The sequence below is a fragment of the Melozone crissalis genome, unplaced genomic scaffold, assembly GCF_028551555.1.
Source record: "Melozone crissalis strain CALT ecotype California unplaced genomic scaffold, PUWL_Pcris_2 ptg000016l_1, whole genome shotgun sequence".
Classification (NCBI taxonomy): domain Eukaryota; kingdom Metazoa; phylum Chordata; class Aves; order Passeriformes; family Passerellidae; genus Melozone; species Melozone crissalis.
The window spans coordinates 7,382,821-7,406,679 of NW_026535794.1; the positions used below are offsets into that span (position 1 = coordinate 7,382,821).

The 23,859-nt window shown below is 42.3% G+C and overlaps 1 protein-coding gene across 2 annotated transcripts in view; it reads left to right on the forward strand.

Annotated features, from left to right (window-relative positions):
• The window catches only part of ACTR3B (actin related protein 3B), a 103,473-nt gene that overhangs the window by 59,640 nt on the left and 19,974 nt on the right, over positions 1-23,859 (forward strand). The window contains exons 1-2 of one of the 2 annotated variants that reach the window (XM_054273850.1): positions 15,990-16,112; positions 23,419-23,474. In XM_054273850.1, coding sequence (XP_054129825.1) covers positions 16,069-16,112; positions 23,419-23,474 — 100 coding nt within the window. In that variant the 5' untranslated portion in view covers positions 15,990-16,068. Of the gene's footprint in view, positions 1-15,989; positions 16,113-23,418; positions 23,475-23,859 lie in introns of those variants that run through there. The other variant, XM_054273851.1, reaches the window with a different exon arrangement.

Here is a 23,859-nt window from a genome sequence, read left to right on the forward strand (position 1 = left end):
GACTGAAAACACCCATGGATGGGACCTTAAGACATTCAGTAAGGTGTGTGAAGCCTGGTACCTGGAACAGAATAACCTCATGCAGCAACACAAACTGGAAACTTACTGTGAAATGTGGAAACTCAGAGCAAATTCAAGGGCAAGTGCTACAGTTTTCATCTTGGGAGATTGAAACTGGACATTAGCAGAATTTCTTCAGTAGGAGGACAGTACAGCACTGGAATACATTTTTTGGAAGAGTGGTGAAATCTTGGTCCTTGAAGGTTTTCAAGATTCAGCCAAATAAATCCATGTCTGGTTTGATTTATAGTTGGTGACAGTCTGGCTTTGAGTGGGAGGTTGGTTCAAAAGGCCTTCAGCAGCTTATTCCTGTTTCTCTGATTCTGCAATCCTTGTTTCCACACAGCAGCCTGAGGAGTCTCAGGTGAGTTTGCCTGTGACCTGCCTGGGTCTGTGGGGTTTTCCTTGCTTAGAAGTTTCTCAGAAGTTCCAATCTGTGCAACCTGGACATCTTTGTCCTTGGCTATGGATCAAAGATGGCTTTGCAATGGCTTTTTCAGAACCTTTTCAGTCTCCTGGTACTGAGGAAAGCTGCATTATCCATGATGGATGTTACATCAGCCTCAGAGAGTCTCTTGTGTAAGGCAGCTGGGATTACCTGCTGTGAAGTTGCACATGTGGAGAGTTGCAGAGGACATCCTGCACCCTGGCATGCTTGTAGCTCTTCTGTCACGAGGATGGAAGATGGTCATGGGATCAACATAGAATTGAGTCAGCCAACAGTTTAACAATCTGTAGTTCTCCTATCAGAGAATAAAGTCTGGCAGAAAACAAAAATTCTCTTGTGGACTCTCTTGGCTGAATAAAAACAGGCTGAATGGATATCTCATCTTCAAAATCTCCAGGTAGAAGTGTTTTGGAAGTGCTGAGACATCATAGGTTAACAATTCAAGTGTGAAAGCTGCCCCATGAAACATTTTTTCTGATCTTAACATTAAATACAGTAAGATATTTGAAAGAAAGGAGGCCGTAGTTAAAGTGAAGGATTTAAAAAATGTTCTTGTTAGCTCAGCTCACTGGTGAATTAGAGTACAAGACTTTGCTCTTTGGGTTTTGAAATACTGAAACTCCCCTAGGATGGGAAACCTCCTCCCACTGGTTGTTAAAGAAAATAGCCATCTAATATTCTGTTAGGTTAGACAGCTTGTTGTGGCCTGGGAACATTATCCTGTGTTTTGTTTTCCTATATGCATTGTGTCCTGACACCACTGCAAAAATTCACTTTGGGATAAGTTGCATTTCTCTAATTTTTATATATGTTCACTTTGCTTGTGATCATACCTATCTCAATGCTCGATTTTCTGCACATGCCTTCACAATAAACTGCTGACAGGAATGTTCACTGAAGCAGCAAATTTGTAAGGCAGCATTCAAATACAGCTGCAATAAGTAGTTCTAAATAAATATATTAAATAATTCTAAATATGTTAAATAATTCTAATTAAGTATATTAAAAAATATATAAATCACATTTTTTTCCCATGAACTGTATGTTCTGTGTACTCACATAAGCAGTGATGGCCTGAATCTTCTGATGATGCATGTTGCAACAAACTTGCTGAGGGATCGGTTACAAAAAGAGTTCCTCTTATAGAAACGTTGGGGAAAAAAGTTAAATCTGCTATTTGGTAACAACAGTCTCTGGAGGGAAAAGTGTGTGATAACCTCCTTTCTCTTCAAATGGGGTTTTCTGACATACTTTCTCAGCTTATGTAGATCATGAAAACATGTTCACCTCTTTCACTGCCACAACCCGTGACAATCAGTGCATCAGTGAACAGTGTTCATTTGAAACATTAAGCACTTCACTAAATCTTAAATTAGCTGAGTAATTTGAAATTTTCAGTGTGCAGGCTGAGGTTGCAATTGCCTGATGGCTTTAAAACCACATAAACTCAAGCTGCTCCTGGAAGATGTGAACCCTCTGTGGGCTGCAGGTCCTTGCTGTCTCCTTTGGGCTGTGCTGGTGGTCGTGCACTGAGCCAGGTCAGCCTTGCAATGCTGCTGGGACCTGATGGAGCTGAGAGGAAGCTTGGTAGCCCAGTTTTGGTGCTCAATTCCCTGGTGCAGAGATGGCATCATGAAACCAGAAGTGAGAGAAGCCAGGCCACGCTTCTGTATTTAAGTTGGCAAAAAGTGACTACAGTTGTAGGGATACCTCAAAGCACTGTTAAATCTCAGAAATTAATTTATCCTTTGTGAGATTTAGTCTCAAAAACAAAGTCTGAAATTCTGAAGGATGCAATGAAGTGTCCAGAAGAAAATACCCTGTTGCCAGGATCACCTGGAAGTGACCCAAAATGGTTTGTGTGCCTGACCCAACACAGGGCATTTCTACCCTTTGATTTGTGAGGGAACTGTGATAGATCCATAGGCTAAAATGATTTCTGGATAAATCCTCTGATGGCAGCAGAATTTCACCAAGAATGATTTCACACATAGCTACAGCAGCAACAAGTGTGTTACAGTGCTTCCCCCAAAGACCTGCATGCAGACACTTGTTTGGATTGATTAAAGAGATGCTCAATAACAAAGGAGATGATCTAGGACAACTTGGAAAGCTGGGAAGCAGTAGCAGACTTGTGGGAGCTGCACAGCCCTTGACCATGGATTTCTGAGAATCTCTCCATGTCCAGCAGACATTTCAGAAGTTTACTGAAATATTAAAAATTACTGCAATAAGAGCAATAAGAGCAGGCTTTCTGACAACTCACACCAAAAAAAAAAAAAGGTCTTGGATTTCTAAGAGACTTGTCTGTGTCTATGGTAACTGGAAAATCTGTTTCTCAGGATGCATTTGTAGAAGGAGAATGGGACATGGAAACATCTGCAAAATTTGTGCATCACTTCAGTGGAATCACTGGTCTGACAGGTGCTGAGGATGCTGAGAGCAAAGGACTAGGAAAGAATGGGGCTGGTTTGCAACAGAGGGGAAATGGGGGCTGATATGGTTAGGACTCTAAAATTAAAACCACAGCTTCTAATTGAACATGACAGCCCCTAATATTGCTGGGTTTTTTTCTGAAATTAAGGATAACAGGAACAAAGTAACAGAGCTGTGGGAGCCAAAAAAAACTCTTCTTACCCCATAATCTGGAGGCTTCAGCAGACTGCTGTGTTTGTCTGCTCTTCTAAAGTGAACCTAATAGTTCCTTCAAAAATAAAATAAAATAGCCAGAATAATTCTCTCTATTCTCTTTTCCCTCTTACCATTGGCAAAGCCTCAACAGGCCAAAGGCTTCATTAAAGTAATCCCCAACCCCACAAATTAATGTAAAGAGTAGCATGGAGATAAAAAAAAAAAATAAGGCATAATTTGGTTGATTTTACCCATTATTACAGCTGCAGGAGCAAGTGCTCTCCATGCTATCAAGAGATGAGGTGCCTCTGAGAAGTTAGATAAAGCTGCCCTAGGAGCAGTAAAAGGAAACACAAATAGGTCAGTTTGCTTCCCTTGGAAGCAACTCTGCTCATGCTTTAACACAGACATAAATGAGGGGCCTGAAGAATGAACAGGAAACACTGCTGATAAGTTTGAGTGATTGTGGAAGTATCTTTTGTAGGTAGAATTCAAACTTTATCTGTATCTTCATTACCCTCTTTCTCTTGGAATCCTGTCTTGGAAAAAAATCCCACTTCACATCCAAGAGAATTAGCAAAAAAAAATTAAATCGTTAATTACAAGCATCTCTGCTTACATATGACCATGCACTGACCTCTATATGGCTAAATGAAATGTGCCACTGCCTTCTTTTTTTCATTTTATCACCTTTTATTTTCAGTCCCTTTTGTCCTTATGGCATGTTGTGCTTTGCCTGTGGGATATTTCAGTCCAGGTAGCTGCCATGTGCTCCCCTCCTCACTGGCAGCTCTTTCACTTGTGTCCTTTCCCACCACCCACTCATCCCTCAGTGACTTGGCACAGAAAACGATGCTTGGAGGATTACCAGAGCACTGTCTTTGCAGGGGCAGCCAGGTGTTGACCACAGGAGAAATAAATGCCCATTTTCCTTTTCTCAGGCTCGCCCACTCCCTCTCAGTTAAACAGGAGGTGACCAGGCCCTGCCAGTGCCTCCATGCCTGCTGACGTTCTCCAGCTGTGCATTCCTCATCTGCCTCTGCTCTTTATTTCCCCCCACCTCCGTTTTGAAGGATGAAAGTAATGACAATGTGGGATTCTAAATATAATCGAGCTGCTTGCAGGTTCTGTGATTGCGCTGTGGGCTGTGTGAAATCCGAGGCACAGAACGCCTGCTTATGGCATTGCTCTAGGTGGGAATCTGTTCTGTGCCCTCAGACAAGGCTGGAGACACAAAAGCCCAAAGGCCAACACACTGAGGGAGATGTTGGCAGTGATTGCCTGAAACCCTGTGTCTGTCGCAGGTAATGTCCCCGCTGGAATATGTGTTCAGTGGCAGATCTCCATTACAGTAAATTAGGTGTTTGCCAGTACATGAAGATTCATCAAGTGAAGCACTTCAGGGACTGAGCACATCCATCCTCCCAAGGGCACCCCAGGAGTACTTGATCCCAGTGAGGGAGTTATTTTTTTTAGGCTGCAGGCCTCAGAGCTGAAGAAGTCCCTTCTGCTCCCTCACCTCCTCCTACTTCCAGCCACTTCTTCCCACTCTCTTACTCCTCCTTCTGCTACTCTGGCACAAGCATTTGGGCATGTGGTGAAGTGCAAAGGGAGAGCTAATCTGACTTAAAAAAACTCTGGCTGAAAAAGAAGAGGTGGGGGGTTATCTAGCTCAGCTCCCTGCTCTAATTTATTTGCAGCAACCTAGGAGGTACAAGGAGAAACAATGTAGGAGCAGGGACGCCTTTAGCAGACAAAGCTGCTCAAAATATTGCTCATCAGGCTATGATAGGATTTCCTTTTTGTGATGACTTCTTCCTGCCACCTGCAAGGAGACAAGACAGCCCTGTGGCAGTTTGCTTGATGAGGATGGGGAGGAAATAACCTGTTCACAAGTGCTGGGTGCCAAACTGGGCATCAAAGGGGAATTTAGAAGAAACTGTCAAGTGACAGTCAAGATCTATGTTCTACTTTGACATATATTTCAGTTTAAAATAAAAGTTTTTAACTAGTGAAGCTCTTCATGGTTTGAATCTCCCTACCTCCAAAGAGAGGAACTATCATTTAGTTCAAAGCACTGATAAGAGAAACCACTGGACCATTAGAGAATCCTCTACTGAAAGGCAAATATATCTTTGGTTATATCAAGAAGTTTTGCATCTGTACTCCAAAACTTAACAGGTTATGTAATTTGAAAAATATCTTTCTATGAATTTTTCTTGTGTTGTTAAATGTTATCATTGTGTACACATTATCATTGTGTATATCTATTTATATATATCTTCTTACCTCCTTTGTTTTTCAGTCTTACTCACCTCTTGTCCTCTGGAGATAACTGGAGGCTGTAGAGTGTTTTCCATGAGTCAGTTTGAAAGTTACTCTGGGGATCTGAGGTTGCACAAGTGCTTTTGAAAACACAACCAAACACTTGATATACCCAGTAGCTTCAGGCATTAGGTTAAAGTGAAATAATGCTTCAAAACTAATTCCTGGCCATCAGGCAGTGATTCCAAGTGAAGACAGATAGCTCAGAGGCCATGTCAGTGTGCTGAAGGCAGTAACTCTCCTTTTGTTTGTAATGAATCTATGGGATGATGAAGCCTGTGGGCTGAGGAAGAAGCTCCTGGGATAGATGATGAGATGAAGATGTGTCTGAGACCAGATGCCTGACTTGGGACTGCCTGGGGGTGTCTCTGTCCCTTGCAGATCAAGAATACTGAGCTCTAAGAAGGTAGGTAATGATAGGTGGACTCTGAAATGGAAAAATACAAGCAGTCACTGAGTGGGAACCAGATTCCTGCCTTCTGGAGGTGCCCATAATTAAGGAGTCAGATTGATGCTTAGCTTCTCAGTGGCCCAGTGAATGTTGTCCTCAGCTCAGTGAGCCAGCTGTTATGGGAGATGCACAGGAGTGGGGCTGAGCAGTTTCTATTCCAATGGCTGGAAGATCTTGCTAGAGAAATGGGAGCTGTGGGAAAGAAGAGTAAAAGACTCAGATTTTTTATATCCCGGGAGTGTGCTGCACAGACTGAGTTGTGATCTCCATCTGTGTTCAGCAGAGAACTCCTGTGTAAGGATCACTTGGATATACTAAAATCATGTTTTATTTTACTATTTTCCAGGGAGCTTTGCAGAAAGCAAAATTATGAGGCAGCCTTTAAGGGCTCACTATGTTTCTTGTTTTTCAGACCTCAGGTAAACTTTATTCCAAAGTGATGACAAAAGTTGATATCGATGTATAAACACACACACACACACACACACACACACACACATGTTTATGTGTACAATAAGTTCCTGTGGGAGTTATTTGGTACTGCAATAAGTGGCCAGAATCACTATTTGGAGTTCTCCAAGCTGGCTGATTTGCTGGTAATGTAAATGGGGAGGATCTGACCTTCTGGCTATCAAGCCCCTTGTATTTTGCTTTTTTCAAATCCCAGCAGAAATGCTGGTGTCTGGGGTGTGGTACAGAGACCCATGATATTATCATTAAGCAGTAAGTAAGGGTTCACAAAGTGATGATGCAGTGACTGTGTCCCTGCAGTGTGCCCGGCAGACTGTGACTGCTGGATAATCTTTATTGCCTCAGTCTATGGAACTCTCAGCTCCTGAATTACATTAGAATCTCATATTTCATCTACAAAACTGTGAACCAGGTACATTTTTCAAACAGTATGACCATTTTTCTTTCCTATTTTTTTCAGGCCAATTCCATACCTTTCCTGAGGGAGCCACAGTGTCTGGCTAAGTGGAAAAGTAATAGTGCATCTGCAATGAATAGATAAGATAAAAACTTGCTCTATTGTAAAGGGTGCAGCTGCTTGATTGCATCTGCTTATTTTGTCAGTATGTGATTCCCACTTTCCTCTTGTCAGGCTTTAAGACTATTAGTACTGAATCTTTACCTCACTGCTTGCATCTGCTGATAGTCTTTCTTACTTTGAACCTCATGGTATGATAGCCTGAGCTGCTGTAATGACAGTTTTTTATGCAAAAAAACCTCCGCACAAACAACAAAACAAAACCAGCTGAGGAAAGGCATGGCACCCACACATGTCCCAAAGAACTACCTCTTCCTTAGCTGCTCTGAAGAGTTGCTACAAGCCTTTCTCAGAGTGGGAGTACAGGCAAGAGGAAATCTGATATGCAAGGATTTATGGCATGGTGGCCATGCATGTCTGCCTCAGCTGGGGGGTCTGCTTGTAGTGTGGGTAAGAACATTTAATTTAACTTTGATCTACTTTGCTTGGGCAACAGGCAGGGTGAGGAGATCAATGCAAGCGCCACCCACTCTGTTAATCACCCCCAGCCCCCTCCGCGCCGTCACTGCTGCCCGTGGCTGAGATACAAAGATTAGCAATGCTTTGCGTATGTTTACAGGTGCTGCAATTGTATTTTTATTTCCAGTTGCAGAACAGACCTGTTGCACTATGGTGTACGTGAAGGTGGTGTGTGAAACCAGGTGTCCACAGACTTGAAAGTCTTTGTTTTCGCAAACGCTGATGCCATGATAGGGAGACTCGGGACATGGGGGTTGCCTCTGTACAGCAGCAGTATCAAAACATTTTGTTATGCATTAGCAAAATTCCATACTTTGTGGAAAAAGCCTGGTTTATCTGCTGGTTGATAGATATTTCAGTGCCCCCAAAACAAGTGGAGCTGGATGCAGGGAGGTATGAGTGGAGACACAGGAGCTGAGGGGGAAGCAGCAGCAAAATATTTGAAGAAAATTATCTTTTTCCATATAGGAGAAGATGAAAATACTGCTTTGGGAAGATGGGTTTCCCTTGATATATTATATAGGGAAATAATAAGTTTTGAAAGTGACTGAGCTTATATAACTTTAAAATGCCGAGGCTTGCACAAACCTTGATGGTGCTTGAGGTAGAAAAGGAAAAAAAGGTGTAAATCAATGGACAATTACCACAGGTTTGAGCACTTTACAGTGTGTGACAGCTGTTGGATGTTGGACCTGTGAGCTTAGAATCAAAACAACACCTCACACTCAGCATTTTTACTGCTAAATGGATGAATACTGTCAGTGAGTTAAGTCCAACTAGAGATTCTGGGGAATTTTAATATGCAAATGCTCAATAAAGTTAAGTATGGAGTTAGCAGTAAGGTCTAGCTCAATTTTTTGAGAATATTTTTGTGGGAAGGCCTTGGAGAATGAAGCAGCCCATTTCACTGTTGGCAGAATGAATATCCCAGGATTTTCATGTAACTGAAGAGAATTAGCCCCTGGCCTCTGTGGAAGGCTGGGTTTCCACCTCCAATCACTGTATGCCAGTACCAGTCTCAGAGCCCTTCTGGTGTGTGACTTGTTGCAACCTGAAAAATTCACAAGTTTTTCCTCAAAAGCTTTTTTAAAAATAGTTCTGCTGCTTAGGAAAGTTACACACAGACTCAGAGAGATGGTTGGTCTAAATAGCAGGGGTTTAGGAGATGAGGAATGGCATGTTGCTTTTAATGGTGCTTCAGACCAGCTAGTGCCCTACTCCTGCAGCAAAGCTTGGTCAGGCTCCGTTTTGTGCCTCTGGGGCTGATCCTGTCACATGCAGTTTGGATGTCTGTGATTTTTGAACAGCTGTATTCAGCTACAATAAATGTTTTCTTAAAGCCTGATTAGATCAAAACGATGTTTGTGTTGTGTGTGACAGTGCTGTGGTGACTTCGAGAACCAAAGACTTCATCACAAAGAGGCTTCACTGTATCTGTGGTTTGGCTGATTAACAAATGCTTTTAGTAACTGGAAAAATATGTTGTTGCTTTGTTGATGTGTGGACTCATTTGATGTATTTTAAAAGAAAACAAACAACAAACTGCTTGTCCAAACGAGTCTACTGACATGTCTGCAGAGGTAGGCTGGGCTGAAGGATATCGTCTCATCAGATTATTGTGATCTCTTGTTTGCTTCATGGGCTGGATGAAGAAATCACTTCTCTATTACCATCAGGTCTTCTGGGCCTCAGAGGAGGTTTCAGATGGCATCGTTGTGACAAACACATCTACGCTTTATGAACATGTCATGGGAAACTTAGCAAACCATGAAACTTGAGCAGGTTTGATATTGATAAAAACCACATTGCATAAAAGTTATCTGAATGGTATTTTAATGACTCAGCCAGTAATAGGAGAAAATATTCCGTTCAGTGCATGAGACAAGATGTGCAGCTGTCAATCTAGAGTAACAGAGGCTCAGTTCAGCTTGCAGGAGATTTTATTTAAGGATGGAACCATTGGACAGGAGGTTCAGCACACACATATGGGTGACACACTTCTCAGAGCAGGAGTGCTTCTATATTGTTATAGAATATAATGGCACATTCTATATTTCTGGGTTATTGTTTGGACCCTGGAGTACCCCTGCATTAACTTAAATCTCTCTCTGTCTTGGTGGTTTTTATTTGAGTGGCCATACATGCTCCAACAGTGACAAATTCGTCACTGTGTTGCTGCGTTCTGTGCCTTTCTGCTGGGTTTCTGTAGCTATTTCAGGCAAAATAAGCAAATTGTCCTTTAGACAGTGGCACCTGGGAAGTTGCCTCTGCCAGGGTAATTTGTTATTTTGTTGTTGTCTAATAATAGAGCTGTGCTGATGCTAAAATCTTTCTGTGAGGGTGATATTGGCCTTTCCCTGTAAGATTCTCATCATTTTTCTTCACACAACTCCTGAAAATCTTTCAGGCCTCTATCCCTGACTCAAGTTTGGTTGAAATTGCCCAGTGAGTTTGTTGGAGGGAGGGAAGAAACTATCAGATAATATAAACGTTTTCCTAAGAAAACCAAACTGAAAACCCAAATGAGGAATTTGAAAGTGAACACTACAATTACTATAAAAACTTGACAAACACAACTGACTCTGTGCTATTTCCATGTTCAATATGGCAGACTTATTTTTTCTTAAATTTACAATTCACAAGTGTATTGCTGGGAATGTTAAGCAAGATAGGATGAACGGAGTAGTTCAGACCTTCCCTAGGTACTGGCTAGACCTTCTGTTGTTTGCCAGAATTCTTCAGTAGTGCAGGTGTAAAATCCCCTGATGTAAAAATATGGCTTCTGGTGTACTCTTTTCAAAATTAGAGCTGCAATTTTTTTGCAAATTTCATGGTGCAGCATCACAAAGTACACAGAACTGAGTTTATGGAACAAAACTGGGTGTTCTGTTTTAAAACCATGTGACACAGTTATGTCATTATACATATATATATATATATATATACACACACCTCAATATGCAGACTTAGACTGTACAGGCAATAATCAGATTTTGAGGTAGATGGACAAGTTAATATAGGTGAAAGTGATCATGAGTTTACTGCAAGTCTCCTGGTTTTGCTCACATTTGAGGAACTGCTGCTTTAATTAATTATGAATGTTCTATATGTTCTATAACATTTCTCTTTGAATATGAGAAATATAAGTGTATTATTTCCCTAGCTGAGAGTTGCTGCAGCTGATATTCCCAGTTAACACTGGGTGTTGGAATTGAAGCCAGGTGTTGGACTGGCTTCAAATTACAGACAGCTCCTTGCAAAGTGCAAAAGGGCAATTTCTTAGCTGGGGTAAGATTGAGACGAAGTTGAGAGAATTCAATTTTAAAGGCAAAGAATCAGAATGGTTTAAAATAAGCTTTGCATAGTCTCTACCTCAAAGGCACTTTCCAAGGCATTCAGCTACCATGGTGATGAATGTGGTATAAATAGAAAATAGATTAGATAGAACCCAAAACGTTTCTGAGTAGATCTAAATTAACAGTGGCCATTCAGGAAAGGGAGGTAGGAAGTCACTGTGCAAAATTTAAGAAAATACACACCAATAGTAAATCTAGAGTGGCTTATAGAAAGAGGAAGGTAGGAAGTAGTTGATTATATCATGGCTGGTAGTACAATATCAACAGGAGTATTGGATTCTGATTCTGTTCAACACTAGCACAGAAAAAGCAGACACAGGAGATGTTTTAGAAACCTGAGAACCGCTGAAAAATTTTTAGCTGGGAGACAAAAACTTCTTTTGAAGAGACAGGTGCCAGTAATGGCAATGTTCCCCCATGGATCTATGAAGCACACAAGGGATCACACAACAGTGAGATACACAGCTAGGAAAGACACTCAGAAATAAGACACTTATTCTGCAAAATGCATCTCTGTCCCCCATCAACCAAACCCTCTTTAACTTGTCTTGTATCATAAGACCCTGATATAATTTGAAGACAGCAAGTTCTTTTTTAGACTGTTTGCACAAGCAGCTTGTAGTTTTTTGCCACAGTATATTAAGGTCTGGTTGGCAGGAATTAAAGGCCTTGATTTGCAGACTTATTTAAAGGACATATAACTTCAGGGACATGGATGGTTCTGTTGTTTTCAGTGGGAGTACTCAGGTACTTTAAATTGCAGGTGGACTGAAGTACCCTGCTGAAGAATGGTCCTAGAAATAGCTGTGCACAGGTATTAATATGCAATAAGCTAAAGTGTGCTTTACAGATACATCTTTGTATGAACAGTTCACACTGTGTTACTGCTCTTTTTGGGGGGCTTTGCAGCCAAGGGGAAGGTTTAGCTTCTCCATCCATTTACTTTCTAGTGATGGAACAACACTGGGATTGCTGGTGTATGAACATCATTACTTGGTGACCTTTCCTAAGTGATTGTACGATGACAACTGTGTAACAGCTGCTCTCAAACCAGCCTCAAGTTTATGAAGATCAAGGGATTAAAGACCTGGTTTTTGTGCTGCTTCTTGCTGAGCTTCTGAAGTGAGTCTTTTTTGCTGTCATCACTTCTGATAGTTAGAGAACAAGGTGGGAATTCAATCCTGTATTTGTGACTGAGATGTCAGCACTGGTTTTGGCTGGTAGGATGAACAAAATCAGAGGGGACAGCTTCTCTAACTCAAAAGTAATTCACTGAATATGATATGATAGCAGTTCTCCACATCAAAAATCAAAGTTTAAAGAAAGAATGCTGACTGGACATGTATCTAAAGATTGAAATTTTAGATTTGAAAGTAATTTTAAAAATAGCCCAAAACATATCATTTTGGATGAAGCATGGACAGCACAGAAACTTCAGGGGACATGTGGTAGTGTTTCCTCACTCTCAAGTTACACAATTCAAGACATTGGTGACCTCTCTGGGAGGAGGTAGAAGTGCAGGAGAATGTTCTCGGGGCCTCTATGAAAATGGCCCCCAAACAAGAAGATATACACCCTGACAACTAATCCGTTCAACTAGAATTTACCAGGAACATGCAGGGACTTTGTTTGGGCAATGTGAAGACCAACAGTGCCAGCAGCACAGTCCTTCAGCAGATCTTAGGTGTTATCAGTATCAGTGAGACAGCAGAGTCCTTTCACAGAGCAGCTCAGCAAAGGAAAAGCTGACTGAAGCGATCTCAAGCAGGGGAGAGGTTATGTAAACAAAGAAAACCTTTTTTGTAGTCTCATTTCTTTGAGGGTATGCAAACACTATGGGTTAACCTGCTAATTCATTTGGTGATGGCCCTGGACTCTGAGCTGCCACTAATCTTGTGCATCTGCTTTGTTTAAGATCCCCTGTCTCCTCCTGGCAGATTACAGATGTAACCAAAGCTGGGTTTCCATTACCCTCCTCTGAAACAGCCACATGATGTAGCTGGGTATGGCACTATTACCTTTGGAGAGGCACAATCTAGAACACAAAGTGCAGTTCATCTTCACACAAAGCACCACAAGCACCCCCTTCTCCCATCTGAGTGCAGATGTGCATTTTCAAAGTTATCTGAGTTTCTTGGGACCTGCTCTGTTAGTGCTGAATAAATTCTCATGAGAGTAAAGGCTTATCAAAGCTACACCACCTTCTACTCCCTAGGTTACTTTCTTCGTTGTAAACATACAGTAACATCAACACTTTAAGATAAAACCCCTAAAATAAAAAGTAAACCCCCAACCCTCTCCTGCCTACACAGTTCTGCCTTTGAGCCTGAAATGAAAGAGTGGCAGATATTTAGCCACATCACTTAACACATTCCTGGAAGGCATTTGGATGCTGTGGTGAAAAGGGGTGTAGACAAACCAACATAAGACAGCAAAGCTTAAATTATGTAACTTGTGGCAGGCACTACAGAGATCCAAACTGAGACCTCCTTGGGTGTCCATTTCCCTCCCAGCACAGCTTAAACTCAGCAACTGCAGTGACCTATACAGTGTTGAGAGCAGAAGGAGATAATGGGCTTAAAGCATGAAATGACAATTACAAGGGCTGTGTTCCAAGAGAGAGGCCAGGGTATCCTCCAAACACTGCATGATGATGGATTTGGAAGAATCTATCATTCCCTATGTCTTAGATCAGGTGTCTCATTCTTCCTATTCTACCTGAGAAACTAGTAGTTATTTCCATTCAAATAATCATTACATACTGGGTTTCTAATACACCACCAGGATGAATGAATGTTTTCACACTTCCCACTGCTCTAAGACCATCAGCTGGCATTTGTCATCACACTTTCATGGCACAGTTTCTGTTCCAGGTACTCCATGGACTTGTCTCTTGTCTCTAGTTATTTAAACTACAGACAGATGTCCTCTCCTGAAACAGTTTAAGATGTTACTATGTTTTAACCCCTCCCCTCACTTCTGCTAACAAAGCAACTTGCTTGGGTGCTCCCTAACCCACTTCAGGCACAATCAACACAGTTAGTGTATGGCTCCTATTTAAATTGTTTGAACTCACTGATTCTGCTTGAAGTGGGTTAGGGAGCACTCAAACAGCTGGGAGAGCTACCTGGGTAGTAATCAATGCCCAAGGGACTCTATAAACAGCTTGAAAAGAGAAGAGCAGGGCACAAATGTTTGAAACCTCTGCAGCTGTTTGCAAATTGAATGTCCACAGAGAGCCTGTAAGCTGCACGTGAGCTATTGCAATACCCCTTTCCAGATGAGGTGCTCTCTCTCCTCAGCTGTAACAGCAAGCAGCTTCTTTAAAAAAAATAAAATGAAATGAAAGTTGAGAAGTATAAGAAAGTTTATGGTGATGTGCCCATATAGCATACGAGCAAATATTCTCTGAGCCCAGTGCAGCATATTGTGCAACAGCATGGGAGAGGGGAAATTTTGGCCAGGAAAGTCAAAGCATATTCTTTCTTTTATCTGTTGGATGCTAAAGCAGCGCCTTCCATGTGCTGCTTGATTTCACTGGCCAGACGAGGGGGGGCAGACAATTTCCATCACGCTCCAATCCCCAGCTCTGGAGGTACTTATTAGAGTCTGAACATTTCACTGAACATATCAACCCACCGATAAGGGAGCCCATCCAACAAGCAAATTGGGCTCCCTTCCATCATGCTCTGTATCTTCCAAAATCTCCAAGGGGAACAGAGCGAACAAATATGTTGAGCGAGTGTGCTCAGTTTGTGGCAAACAGCAGAACAACCCCCCCAGGACATATGCACAGTCTATAGCCATCACACCAACATTGGGTATGAGGACCAGAGCATGCATCTCATTAATTTTCTTCCACATGCCTTCAGTCAGCATGAGCTGCTGGTAAAGTCATGTGGAGCTGGGAGTGGGGGATAGGAAAGTGCCCCCTCATGGGAAACACGCTTGCTCTGTAGTTCATGCTCAGGCCAAGGCATCTGGAGGAGCTATTTCTGGCATCACCACGCACTCGCAGTGTGACCAGGGCTGAGTCACACATCATTATCCCAAATGCAAATTTGGTGTCAACAACTTTGCAGGTGATGTTTGTTGCAGCCTATTTTTTTGGTTTTTTTGTTTGAAGTGCCCAAGTGCACCATTACATGGTATTGTGGGCTGACCTGGAGGATCTGTGGGCTGAAGGGCAGCCACCTGCACCCAAAGAAAGAGTGTTTTGTGTTTTTACAAGTGATTGGTTCCACGTTGGTGTTTTTTCCGTGGGCAAACCCCACCTTCACTGAGACGTGAACCGAGGCAGGTCTTGCTCTGAGGGGCAGCAGCATGTGCAGCACTTGCTGGAGGGTGGTGAACCTTTTATTCTCCCTGCAACATGCATTGTAACCTTTGCCATCCTGTGTGGCTTGGAAGAACCACAAAATATCCTGAGCTGGAAGGGATTCACAAGAATCATCAAGTCAAACTCCTGGATTTGTACAGGACATACCCAAGAGACACGCCACATGCCTGAGAGCGTTTCCCAAACATTTCTTAAGCTGTCAGGCTGGTGCTGTGACCACTTTCCTGGGGACCATGTTCAGCACCCAACCACCCACTGGGTGAAGAACACTCTAATATTAATACCTAATATCCAACCTAAATTTTTTAATATCTAACTTAAGATTTTAAGCTCATGAAAACCAGCAGGGGCCCTGGTTGACATGGGTGAAGGAGTGTTCTCACAAGCAGGAGAGTGAGTGTGGGAGCTGTGCACGATGTCAGTGGTGCTGAGTAACGAGTGGAAAGTGTTGGCTTTAGCTGGGGTTATTTTCTTTACAGTGTCCAGTGGCTGGTTGGGATTTGTGCTGAGCACAGTGTTCATAATACAGAGATGTCCATTTTGGGGAATGGGAGTTCAGTTCGCAATGAGCAACCCAGGCAGGTGGAGGAGCCACCATCCCTGAAGATGTTTTAGAAAAGACTGGACGTGCTCTGCTCGTGCTGGGAGGTAGGCTGGACTCGAGGACGTTCGAGCTCCTTCCCAACTACACTGACTATGCAGTGCCGAATCCATCACCCAGCCCCGAGCACGGCTCTCCCCTACAGACACAGCCGCGCACCGGCTTCTCCCTCACGCCGCGCCCGCGGCAGGGCCCTGACCCGACATGGCGGCCCGGGCGCGGGCGGCGGCGCAGGCGCGGGGGGCGGCGCTGGCGGCGGCCGCTGCGGGCCCGCCCGCATGGAGCCCGCGCCGGGGGAGCCGGCGGCCGCCCGGATGGTGGCGTAGGGCCCGCAGTGCCGGCCCCGCAGCATGGCGAGCTGCCTGCCGCCCTGCGTGATCGACGGCGGCACCGGGTGAGTGCGGGCAGGGGAGACCGGCTGCCGGTGCCCGTGCTGGGGACTGGGGGGGTGTCTCCGCGCCGCGCCCCTCCGCTGCCTCCCACTGCCGGTGAGCGCTCCTCGTACGGGGCCGCGCTGCTGCCGTGTGTCTCTCGGCTTGCTGAGGGTTTCTGTCCCCTCCGGCCTTCAGCGGGCTGGTGCCCATCGCCCTCGTCCTCCCTCTGCCCTTCCATCCCGCCGGAGCGCGGAGCGGGGCAGCCGTGCCGTGTCCCCGCCGTGCGTGTTTCTGTGTGCCCTCTTCGCCTCTCTCTCGGGACCCGCTTTCGTTTGTGTCCTCTGGCTGTGAAGTATTGCATGATGCAAGTGCTAAAATTGGGGACGGCTGGTTTCAGATGGGGAGAGGAGCCAGGAGCCCGCACTGAGCGGTCCAGAGGCGATGCCTGGGAAGGCGATGCCTGGGGAGGCTCACGGAGGTGCCCGAGCCAGGGGCAATCCTGGCCGTGCCGTGCCGTGCCTGGACACGGAGCCCAGCCAGCCCAGCTCCCTGCCCCGGGCCGCTCCCAGAGCGGGCTCCTGCCTCCTGTCCCCGTTTGAAACCAGCCATCCTCAATTTTAGCGTTTTCTGAGGCTGAGGTGGGAGCGCGCCGTCTTGCTCCAGTGATGCGCTCGGTCATTGGGTCATCCCTTCACCTTCTCTGATCAATGTGAGATTTATTCCGTACTTAACCAGACCACAAGTTTTGTAACTCAAGTCTTGGAGGGCAGGAGTGACTCTGAATTGCAGAGGCTGTGCTTGGGAGGCGTTTCAGGAGCGGCTCTGTCCTACCTCTCTGTGCTAGAGAAGACCTGAATGGATATTGAGCATCCAGTCCTGCTGTGCCTTAGCGGGGGAGGTGCCAGAGGGAGCTGTAATTCAGCTGTAATTCGGAATCTGTGGTGTGCTTTTGCTAATTAATACCTTTCCTTTGGCCCAACAGTTACAGACAGCTCTGAAGAGAGGAAATGAAGCCCCGGACTATGAGTAACTATTCGTGCAGTAGCTTTACTTGTCAGACTCGGTCTCTCTGATTGCATTAATTCAGCCTTTCCTCTGCAGGGAATTTGCAACGCTATTTTAATTTCTTTAATACTTGGAAAGTTATCTTTAAAATTTCCTCAACGGAACAATCTTTACAAAACCAAACCCCAGACTAATCCAACCAAATCAAGAAACCCCAATTCCTAGGTAGCCACAGGAAGCACTTTCAGTGCTGTGGTGCCATTGCCTTCTCCTGTAAAAGTGTGTCACATTTTGAAATGTGTCTGTGTTAAACTGTCATGAAAGTTTTAGAAATCTTTGCCTGTTTCTGCTTATACTTTAGCTTACCAGAAACCAGCTCTGCTCCCTCAGTGGGGAGTACTGGAGTTCACAGCTGGAGACTTTGGAAGTAGAACAGAGACCAGATTCTACCTTGTGTCTAATTCTGCTTGCTCTTTAGATACTTCTTGGTAGTTTCCCAGGTTTCTTCTATATATTTTCTGAAGATATTGTAAATATCTGTTCTCCACAGATCTGTTGATATTACAGGATTTCTACTTGATAGTTTAGAGAGAAATGGGAGGTCTGGGTGGATCCTTTAAAAAGGATACAGTAGAAACTTTAAAATTGAGAAAATACATTAAATGCCAAAGCTGCCTTTTGCAGGAGACCCCCTTGGCTTTCAATTTGTGGAGTAATTCCAGTGTTGCACTAGCAGTAGATATTGCTGGCCAACAGTTACACAAAATAAATAAGGATAGGATATTGCTTACTGTGCCCTTTCAAAGAAATAATAATTGAAGTAGAATTTCTAAAATCTTTTTAGTGCTTGCATGGGTTAAGCTGATGGGTTTTGTGGGGGAGGGACATGTATATTGTTTTGTTTCGGGAAGAGTTTGGATAGTCCCCAAGTGATGCACGTTTCTTTTTCAATGCCTTTCCACAGGAGACAACGTGATATCTCTGCTGGTGGGACTTGTGCTTGGCTATGTTGTAGGGCACTCAAAAATGGCAGACTTTTCAGCCAAGAGACTACTAAATGTGAAATAAGTTGTCTTGCAGAATTCAGGATGAAACGAATCTGAACAAAAGCAGCCTGAAGAAATAGCTTGACTCATTGATACACAGTCTCTGGAATTTTCCTCTGTGTGGGCTGAAAACCTTCTTATTGTTAGAATGAGTCTACTTTGGGTTACAAGCTTCAAACAATTCATTCAAATTATTCATGAAAGGGCTTTCAGATGAAAAATTTGGAAGAGCATAGCAGAAAGGGAAAGGTATATGCACTGTGGGACATTGTGTATATAAAATGCACTTTTCTACTTAAATCTCTGCTACTGAATGAGGTATTCTGTCCAGCCACTAATCGACCTTTTTTTTTTCATGTAAGGGGTTTTAAGAAAATTGTTAAAAGAATGGTTTTGTTGTTGTTTTGTGCACAAGGAGACTGGCTTAATTTACTGTAGTTTCCAGCTACGTGCCTCAGTCCTGTAAATGCCAGAATTCCTCAAAAAAAGTAAGAACAGGTGTATAAAAATAGTTACAGACCTTCAGTGAGAAACATATTTTTATAGCAGGACAGGATAATGTTCCTTCAGTCTATTGGATGTAGATGACTTGAATTTCCTTTGCCATAAACTGCTCAGTCTTTATTCACAAATCTTGCAGAAATAGTTAATAATTTGCTATACTCTTTTCTATTAGTATTTGTAAATGACTTGACATGGTGCAGTTTTGATGCACTACATCTTGATTTTCTCTGCGCGAGATTCTCCTCGTGATCAGTTTACACATTGCTGTCACTCTTTTTGTGGAGAAGGGCATGCTATTTTTAGTTCCTTACGACTACCAGGCCTTTCTGTGTTGCTGTTTTAAATAGCTTTAGACTTCATAACCAGTTTTATTAATTGGCATTTAGCTGTGGGACATCAGAACAGTAGTAGGTGGGTGAGCAAAACAAAGGTATCTTAAAATACCCCTGTTCAGTGTATTTGTAGATGTTGAGGAGTGCTTCTGGTTGGGTGTATTTTATTGAAGCCATTCCTTTTTAGTAAAGAGAAAGTACTTTGGCAAAGTCTTACTCATGAATTTAGAGGTAAATACTTGATTTCTGGGAGAAGTGAGCTGGACTGCGTCTTAAAACTTGAAGCTCAAGGTGTTTTTTCATGATGTTGCCATTAAAGATTGCTGGAGCCTCAGAATATGCTATGTTTCCCCTCTCTTACTATATTTCTGAACAGGCATTATTGTAATTGCTGTTCTGGGACTAAGGAGTTTGAGTTAATTAACTGTTGTTTATAATCACAGGCTTCAGTCCTGTAAACTGCTAGACTTTCTCAAGGAACCCAATGGCTCTGCTGTACTCTTTATTCTTACAGTGGCTGCTTTTGAAAAGCTCTTGGGTAAATTGTGCAGACAAAATAGATTATTTTTTTCCCTATTTGATATTTTCTCCTTCATGTCTTCTTCATTCCCATCCCTTGTTTTCAAAAGTGCTTTTCCAAACCTTCATGAAGAACTTGTGTTGCAAGTTCCTCAGACATGCTTGTAATGATGATAATGGAGTCTGCTGTGGCAGCCTGGCATCACAGGTGTTCTGGCAGCAGCAGCCTGGTTATTCAGCCTTTTAGCTGTCAGGGAAAGTGTTCTATTTACAGAGGCTATTTGTTTGTTTACAGGACTTTCTCAAAGCATCCTGCTATTTTTAGTTGCTTCATATTTATCTTTTCAGAAGTTTTTTTGTGTGAATGTAACACATAGTTTTAAAGATGTGGACCAAAAAGGCAATAGAGAGTGATCAAATGCTAAAATGGTTGCATTTGGGCTTTGCTCTTTTGCATACTTGTACAGGGAAAAATTGGATGTCTTGTGTTTTCAGATTGATAAAGCAACTGCTTGAGTTTGTGATTTGTTCTCCTGCTTTGGGAAGAATTTTCCTAAACATTTATCTCTAAAGTGGTTGAGGGTGCAGCATCTGCTTCCAAGTGCAGTCCATTTCTGTATCTTTGGAGTCAATTCTTGATGTGAGTTCTTCCATCTTTCCTCTTGGTGGGACCTCAGAAGGGAACAGACTTAGGATGACCAATCCTCACGCAAAGGTTTGTGAAACTGGTTTGTGTATGAACTCTTCACCTGGTCAAAACAGTATGAAAGAGACCACACTATTTTTAGAAATTGCTTGTTTCAACAGCATGTAATTTCCAGAGATTTAAAACCAAATGTGTAGTCCTCCAAATCTCCTTGCATGAAAAAGCCTTAGTCTCTTGGATCAGTTTTCTGCTAATTTTTAGTGCAGTATCCTATATTTTGGCCTGTTTCCAGTAGGTTCCTCTCTCATTGGCAACAAATTGCTGCTTTTAATGAAATTAAGTTGGAATACTGATTATCTACACATTCCACTACAGCTGTCTCTGTAATTTTACAGATCACAAGATGTTGCATTACCATTAGTCTGCTAGGCTGTAACCCAGGAGAAAGAAAACTATGTTTTAGATGCTTAAATATTCATTGGAGAAGGGACTGGAGACCAGGTACCCTCTGCAACTGTTCAAGTCCAGAGCCTTTCTGTTCAGTAAATATTTAAATATCATGTGGGAAAGGGAGTATTTTCTGTAGGAGGTGCTGGAAATGGGTCACCCAAACATTTTAATGTACCCTTGAGAGGTGGAATGAGTTTGGGTCCTGCTGGGCACAGCAGAGATCTGGGACCAAGTCTGCCATGTCCTGAGGCTCCTGGAGAGCAAAGAGCTGCACAAATGCATAATCTATTTTCCTTCTCTTCCTGAGTGGTCTTGGGAGAAATTTGAGTTTCCCTTCCATTTGGTTTTGTCAAAAACGCCTGAAATGTGGCTTCTTGTTCCAGTCTGTCTCTTGTTTGGATCTCTAAGTGGATTTTCTTTTTTAACAGATTTTGTTTTCCTGCTTACTTGCTTCACCATTGAACTGAGAATTTAGTTATTCACTTTGTTTTAGCATTAGTCTTTCATGGATTAATGACATGCAATAGAAATCTTTCCATATGTTACCTTCTGTGAGATTAATTCTTTGAAGATAATTTTTTTCATGATACTGAGAAATAAACTTATTTGGTAGTTTTTTAGTAGGAGAATTAACCCAGGTTAAAAATGAATCTGTAAAATACTGAGCTGTAGGGGTTTGGTAACTTTGCAAGTTACCCTGGTAGGGGGATCTGATCCATTCTTGAGAGGGAAGGTGAAGCTCCTGCAGACTGGTAGCCCAAATTGACTTTTAGAGAGTGTTTTCTTTTTTTAATTCTGTGAGTGGGTGTGAGTTTAGCATCTGTGTTGAGGGGGAAAAGATGGCAAACTGAACTCACCTCTTGGCCAAACTTTACTTTAAGAAATGAGTTCTGGTTAGACTGCAGGAACCTTTTAGTTTATTCATGCACACAAATATATAAAAATTGTATGAAAAGTATATATATGTATGTGTATTATCCTTGGGTTTTGTCCCTGAGGCTTGAAAGGCTTTTTTTCATTATGTTTCTGCCTAGTTTTCATTTCTAAGTCTTGAAACTAGGTCTTTTAAACAAATAAAAATGTTTTCCTTGGTTTTCATTATGTTCATTTAGTCATGATTCATTTCAGAGAGAGAAATAAGAGGAAGTGGCCTGTACTGGTCTTAAATCCCAGTGGAACTCCTGTTGTTGCTTGTTATGTTTTAGCAATATTCCCTTGGTAGGGCTCATTCTAAAATGTGAGGAATCTATGCAATAATAATCACAAAAAGAACTTTTGCTAGTAATGTCCTCCTTTACAGTCAGTCTAATTTAACATCCTGATTATGTTTTTCTGAGAGCCACAGCAAGTGTGCATAAACAATTTGGATTAGACTGAAAGCATATGTCTATAATGATGATTAAAAACCCAGCAAACCCTTGCCTCCAAAACACAGTCCTTGTCTTCTTAGCCTTGGGGGAATGGCTTTTTAACTATTGTTTGAAGTCTATTGAAGCTATAGCTTTGAAGAGAAGTTGAAATATAAATATTTAAGTCCAAGGTCATTGATAATTCAATTTAGATTAATTCCTTTATCTAAGACAACTGTGATCCTTAATGAGTATTTTTATACCAAATACTCTGTAAAGAGGAACCTACTTTTCAAGCTGCTAATGAAGATGCAAACCTCTTCTTTGGCCATGGCATAATATTATTTGCAAATATTGAGAGCAGGATGCAGACAAAGACTTTAAATTCACTTTAGGACTTAGACTGGGATTGGTCTCATTTAAGAATATCATGGCTTTATGGTTTTTTGTGTAAAAATGATGTGAACAATGCTGATTTCCCTCAAACCCTGCTGCTGCTTTACTTTGTTTCAAGCTAATGGCAGTACTCAAGAATGACATCAGTCTCTGCAAGCATTCAATCAATTTAGTTGGGTTGGTTTTTCTTTTAACAGTTTCTGATGTGGATTTTGTTGTCATTGTGGGTTTTTTTCTTTTTTTTTTCCCCTAGGAAATAGAGCTGTTTTTCACAGTCTGGGATGTTAATTATTTCTAAAGACCTGGAGTAGCTTGCAGCCACTAACACCTGTAGAAATTTTTAGGTTTTATGTGAAAATCTCTTTACTTTTTTTGTTCCCCCTTCTTTCCTCTCAAGCCTTTAACTGTTAAAATAGATCTTATATGTATATTGTCAGAAATGATCAATGCTTTGTACCATCTGCTGCCCATTTCTAAAGCATTTCATCAGTGCAGGCTTGCTTTGGTGTAGTATTTGTCTTTTATCACACACAGATAATATACCTGTGACAAAGGGAGTGGTTTGTTCAAGGCCTGAAAGGGAATTGTATCAGGATTGTAACAAGAGTTCTTTCCTGTGGTTTATACTTGTGATACTGTATTATTTCTCATTTTCCTGTGTTTGAGAATATTAAACAAATATGTAAAGTGTAAGGCTCTCTTTGGTCATGATAACTGAAGGGTAAAACCTGTGTGGCCCTAAATTTTCACAAAGGGTGCAATGTGACCTACCTGTCCTTTGTCATAGCTGGTCAACACGATGGAAAAAGGAAGAGTGGAGTTTTCAGACTTGATAGTTCTGAATAACACTAGAAAAATTTGTAAGCTGAAGTTGTCTGAAAAATAAATTAACACCTAAATATTTATCACTTTGAGTTTTCTTTTCAGCAGGATGGTACTTGAAAGCATAACCCAGAAAATATGGACAGGGCATGTGATGCATGTTTCACCTTCACTTTAAGAAGTGGAGTGAATTGAAACTATTTTTTCCTCATGTTTTTGCATCTAATAACCTGGTGATATTTTTTTTTTTCCCCTAGGTATACGAAGCTTGGCTATGCAGGAAATACAGAACCTCAGTTCATTATCCCATCATGTGAGTTGATTTTTTTTTTTTTGTCTCCAAATTATAACATCCATTGCTGTCACTGAGCACTTTGAGGATTAAATTACGTGCTTCCAACTCCCAACTCAGCCCTCATAGTGCTGTGTCCATCTGGGAAGTGATATTCACCCTGTTAGCATCCTTGGCTGGAGTGTAGCTAAACAGAGCTCCTTGTCTGCAGTTAGCTGGGACTGTTGCTCATTAAACCAGCTCTTGGTTGCTATGACAAAGATGAAGAGAACTCCAGTCCAATTTCCTTTTTATCTCCATTATTTTTTGGCCAGGACTCTTTGAGTAGACAGAATGCAATTTACCTCCTGTCTACCTGACACCATGGTTACAGCCTGGATAATCTGGGGGAAGGCTCCCAATCAAA